This window comes from Papaver somniferum, chromosome 8 (assembly GCF_003573695.1).
Source record: "Papaver somniferum cultivar HN1 chromosome 8, ASM357369v1, whole genome shotgun sequence".
In the NCBI taxonomy this organism is placed as follows: Eukaryota; Viridiplantae; Streptophyta; class Magnoliopsida; order Ranunculales; family Papaveraceae; genus Papaver; species Papaver somniferum.
Genome location: NC_039365.1, coordinates 65,424,883 through 65,429,347, shown reverse-complemented (window position 1 = coordinate 65,429,347; position 4,465 = coordinate 65,424,883). Strand labels below are relative to the sequence as shown.

The 4,465-nt window shown below is 40.1% G+C and overlaps 1 protein-coding gene across 1 annotated transcript; it reads left to right on the top strand.

The window, feature by feature from the left end:
- Window positions 1-1,621: 1,621 nt before the first annotated feature.
- LOC113301402 lies at window positions 1,622-4,119 on the top strand. Its single transcript, XM_026550184.1, has 2 exons — window positions 1,622-1,940; window positions 3,319-4,119. Exons 1-2 carry the CDS (start codon window positions 1,898-1,900, stop codon window positions 4,074-4,076), a joined length of 801 nt encoding a protein of 266 aa, XP_026405969.1. The 5' UTR covers window positions 1,622-1,897; the 3' UTR covers window positions 4,077-4,119.
- Window positions 4,120-4,465: the final 346 nt, after the last annotated feature.

The window sequence follows — 4,465 nt, the reverse complement described above, 5'->3', positions numbered from 1 at the left end:
TCACTCAAAAGTCTATTTATCTCCTATCTTGAGACAAAAGTCGTTTTGCTATATAGACTTAGATTATACACATTTGGTATTTCGAGCCGAGTTTATCTCGCCTATCTATTTCTCGAAATATGTGTTGGTAAGCTTTCGCTTTAGCCAAGTTCATCTTTACCTAGTGACGAAAGTCATGTTATGTTTTCATCACTTTGAAAATTTCTCTGACGAAAAATGGTTTGTGAATAACAACTATATAACGTCTTCTGAGAATGTTTCAATGATTGAAATGAGCGTTTAGATTATATAACCATTGGAGGATATAAGCATTGTTGTGGAAACACATATATGTGTAATTCCTTATTCCTTGAACCAAAATTTGTGAACTTTGTTGATCAAGTGAACCGGAATAGTGCGTGAGCTAAGTCCGCGAACCCAGTCCACGAACTGGCGAAGTTCTCAAACCTGAAAATTTCTGCTGGAGTTTGTAAACTCCATCCGGGAACTTAAGTCCTTGAACCCAGTCCGCGAACTTGAGTAGGTTATATCTAAAAACGATGATTGTGAACTTATTCATATTAACTAAGGAACGCAATTGCAGACCGCGGCTATATAGTTCATGAACCGATTCAAGTGAATCAAATCGTTTTTGCTTAAATTGTCTCTTGTGTAGTACATGAGATTTCCTTGTCAAACAGATTTTCTTCTCTTGATGGACAGAATCCTATTGATCATATTGACCACAGAGTTGGTCATGAGGACACATTTAATGCTCAAATTGGTAACAATTCTATTAATGGCGGCATGCAAGATGGGAAAGATGATAGGATTGCTAAGCAGTTACAAACAAAGAAAGTAAATGCAAAGAGTGGACCTGTTAATAATGGGGAAGTGCATGCATCAGCCGGAAGGAATTCTAATCATATAAATGTAAAATCTACTAATAAAATTAGTGGGAAGGGTATTAATGACAGGCAATTTAATGATCAGATGGTTATAAGTAAAGGTAAAGGTATAATGGAAAATTCAGCAAGTGATAGCTACAATCAAGAAAATGGAGCTCAACAATCATCTGTTCCAAAAGTTTTCTCAAGCTTGTCGAAGGCCATTGGAGATGTTGTGGAGGGTAGAAGATTTACTAGTGAGAAGGGTGCAAGAGGAGCTTCAGGAAATGCAGAATCATCTGACAGAAATAGTGATAGAACAAATATCCAGGGTGGATCTCAAGCTCCAAATGATAGAATACATTGCTTTAATGAGAAGCCAGCTGAACCAAGTATTATCAGCAGTAGCACATACACAAGAACATCTGGAATGAAGTATATTTTTGGATAGAATCCAGGAAGCTCTGATTCATTTAAGAATCTCACCTTCAAATTGGACACACATGGACCCGGAGGAGTTTCTAAATCTGTGAAAGGAAGAACTAGAGTGTGTGTCAAGGATGTGGAAAGAAGCAACAACTCTGGAAGTGGAGTTGGCTCCAATAGTGGAAACCCCAGCTCTAGTAAGAAGACCAAACGATCTGTTGAAGTTCGAGATGCTCTTCACTACATGTTTGGATCCGGAAGTGTTCTATCGAAGACAATTCAAGACCAGGCTCACTCCGTTAATGGAGTTGAACAAAGCGGCGATTGCAAGAAGAATGAAGATGAAGCGTGCTAATGGTCCTTCTCGGTCCATTTCAGTCCCTAAAATCTTTGATAATTTTTCTATGAAGATCTTAGTATGGAATTGTAGGGGTGCTGCTAGACCCTCTTTTGTTCGTGTGATGAAGAAATTGATTAAGAGACACAAGCCAAACGTTGTGGCTTTGCTCGAGACCAGAGTACTTGCTCCTCATGCAGTAGGCATTGTTAGGTAATTGGGTTTTGAAGAGTTCGTTGTGGTTGATCCTGAGGGTTTCTCTGGGGGTATGTGTTTGTTGTGGAATCCGGATGAGGTGGATATTCAAGCCACTAATAAGAGCAACCACAGTCACGACCAAATTTGGGTACTAAACCCAAATTTGGTCCCAGAAAGTATCGCAGTGGTGAGGAGTAAATCCAAATTTGGTCGCCAAATTTAGGGTTTGAGACCAAATGTGGTCGTCGGCCCAGACTAAAAAAGATATAGTGGGACGGAAGTATTAGGAGCGTATGATATCAGGCGTAAGTTTAATCACCGTATACAATCAGGCGAGCATATAATCACCGTATGAGTCAGGCGCATGTATTAACTCCGCCCCCTTCAAACGCGTCAGACGATGTTAATACTTACGCCTGAAATGGGACGATGTATAAAGGGCGTATGAATGAGGCGCAGTTATAAAAAACGTCTGGATTGGGCGCATGTATTGTGAGCGTCTGTGTCTAGGCGTATCTTTAATGTACGTCTCTTGTCCATCTACCCTCCGCGTTTCTTCATTAGCTTCTATCAAACACAAATGAAGTTGCATTTCTCACTGAAGCTGGTTGTTCTTATCGAAAGGAAAAAAATCTGAGAAGGGTTCACAATGGTTGGAATAAAAGCCAGCAGTGGTGATGGTTTTGAAAGCTAGATGGATTTTTGGAGTTCAGGCATGAGTAATGATTTAATAAACTTGGGATAATGATGACCTAACAGCATCAACAGTGGATACAGGAGATGCTGATGTTGCTTCCATTGTTCCAATCGGTTGATGGCTGCAAACAAAGGAAGAATGGATCCTCAAATTTGCTCGAGTATGGTACTGGCCGTTGATTCGTACAACTGAATGAGAGATAAAGTTCACGGCAACAGAACGAGATGCAGAGTGTTAACTGGTTGCTCGAGCTGTGCTATTGCCGGAAGATGGAGAAATGGAACAGTGGCGTCAGGGGTTGTTGGCCGATGGTGCTGTGACTGATATGGCATTGCTCGTGTTATGCTCGAGTTTGAGAACTTTTGGAAAGAATGATGGGTTGGCTGATATTAAGCTACTGCAATCGTCGGTGTTGGAAAAAGAAGAGACGAAGAAAGATGTTAGACGAATTGGTTTCACGACACAGACGCAGTTTCTATCTGCGTTTGAATGAGACGCCATTTGTAACTCCGTCCCAGCAAACGCAATTACCATCTACGTCCCGTGCACGTCGTGAATAATACCTACGTCCCATTCAAGCGCGCATTATACCTCCGTTTCATTCAGACGCATATTATGAACACGCTCCATCAAGAAACGTGGATATAAGTTGCGTCCCGCATCAAGCGTGGATATAAGTTCCGCTTCACCAAAATTTGGTATTCTCCCACTGGGCTTGAACACACGGAAAACCAAATTTTTTTGGTTTTTAATCTGGCTTTTGGTATTTGGTCCATCTCATGACTGTGGTTGCTCTAAGGGGACTAGGTGGGCTCTTCATGCTGCTGTCACGGCGAAATCCAAGAGCCCATGGATTATGTCTACAGTTAATGGAAGCACTAACAAAAGTAACAGGAAAAGGGTGTGGAGTGAACTACAAGCCATTTCTGAAATTCCTAGTTCTGATTGGATGGTGATGGGGGATCTGAATGTCATTGGTGGCAGTCAAGAGAAGAGTGGTGGAAGAAATCCCTCTTCCAGCCAGCTTTCTGAGCTGAGAGATGTTATGGATAATTGCGGGCTTATTGATTTGGGTTTCAGTGGCCCAAAGTTTACTTGGAACAACAAAAGAGCGGGAGCTGCTAACATTAAGGAGCATCTGGATAGAGCTGTTGCCAATTCTAATTGGATCAACAAATTCAACAAGGTTCAAGTAATTCATCTGTCTTATTTTAATTCTGATCATAGGGATATTCTAATTGATCTAGAACCCAAAACTAGATTTAAACCTAGACCGTTTAGGTTTGATGCTATGTGGGCTGAGGATCCTAGATTTAGTGATGTTGTTGAAAAACATTGGAATACTAATACTGAAGGTAATGTTAATGGAAATTTTTGTAACAACATTAGTAAGATTCAGGTGGAATCTAGAAAGTGGAATAAACAAGTCTTTGGAAATATTCAAGCACGAATTGCTGAAAAAATGGTGATAATCCCTAGATTAACTCATTTGACTAAAACAACTCCCGTTTTTAGGTTAATCTCAAAATTAACTCCTTTAACCTTCGTATAATAACTCTCCTTTGACTTCCCTACAATAACTCCTTCAACTAACTCGTCTAACTCTCACAAAAAAAATTTACCAAAAAAAAAAAAAACTCTCAAAATTTTCACTTCCTTATTTACCATGACTAACTGGGTCGAGATCGTCTGTGCCACTGCTTGGGTGTGCCCTATGTGCCACACCAATAGAAACACGCCACATCATTCCTCTCATTAACCATGACTAACTAAATAGATTTTCTATTTATACAACACTAATCGATTAGGAAAGATAATTAATTAGTTAAAGAAGATATTACAAATCCAAGAAAAAATACCGTGTTTCTATTGGTGTGGCACATAGGGCACACCCAAGCAGTGGCACAGACGATCTGGAGTCTAACTACCACTAATGAAAAT

Bases quoted from the DNA above. Each gene is read 5' to 3' on its own strand.
- LOC113301402 (XM_026550184.1), top strand. From the start codon at position 1,898: ATGTGTTTGTTGTGGAATCCGGATGAGGTGGATATTCAAGCCA. The intron at 1,941-3,318 runs CTAATAAGAGCA...ACTGTGGTTGCT, and splicing joins TGAGGTGGATATTCAAGCCA to CTAAGGGGACTAGGTGGGCT.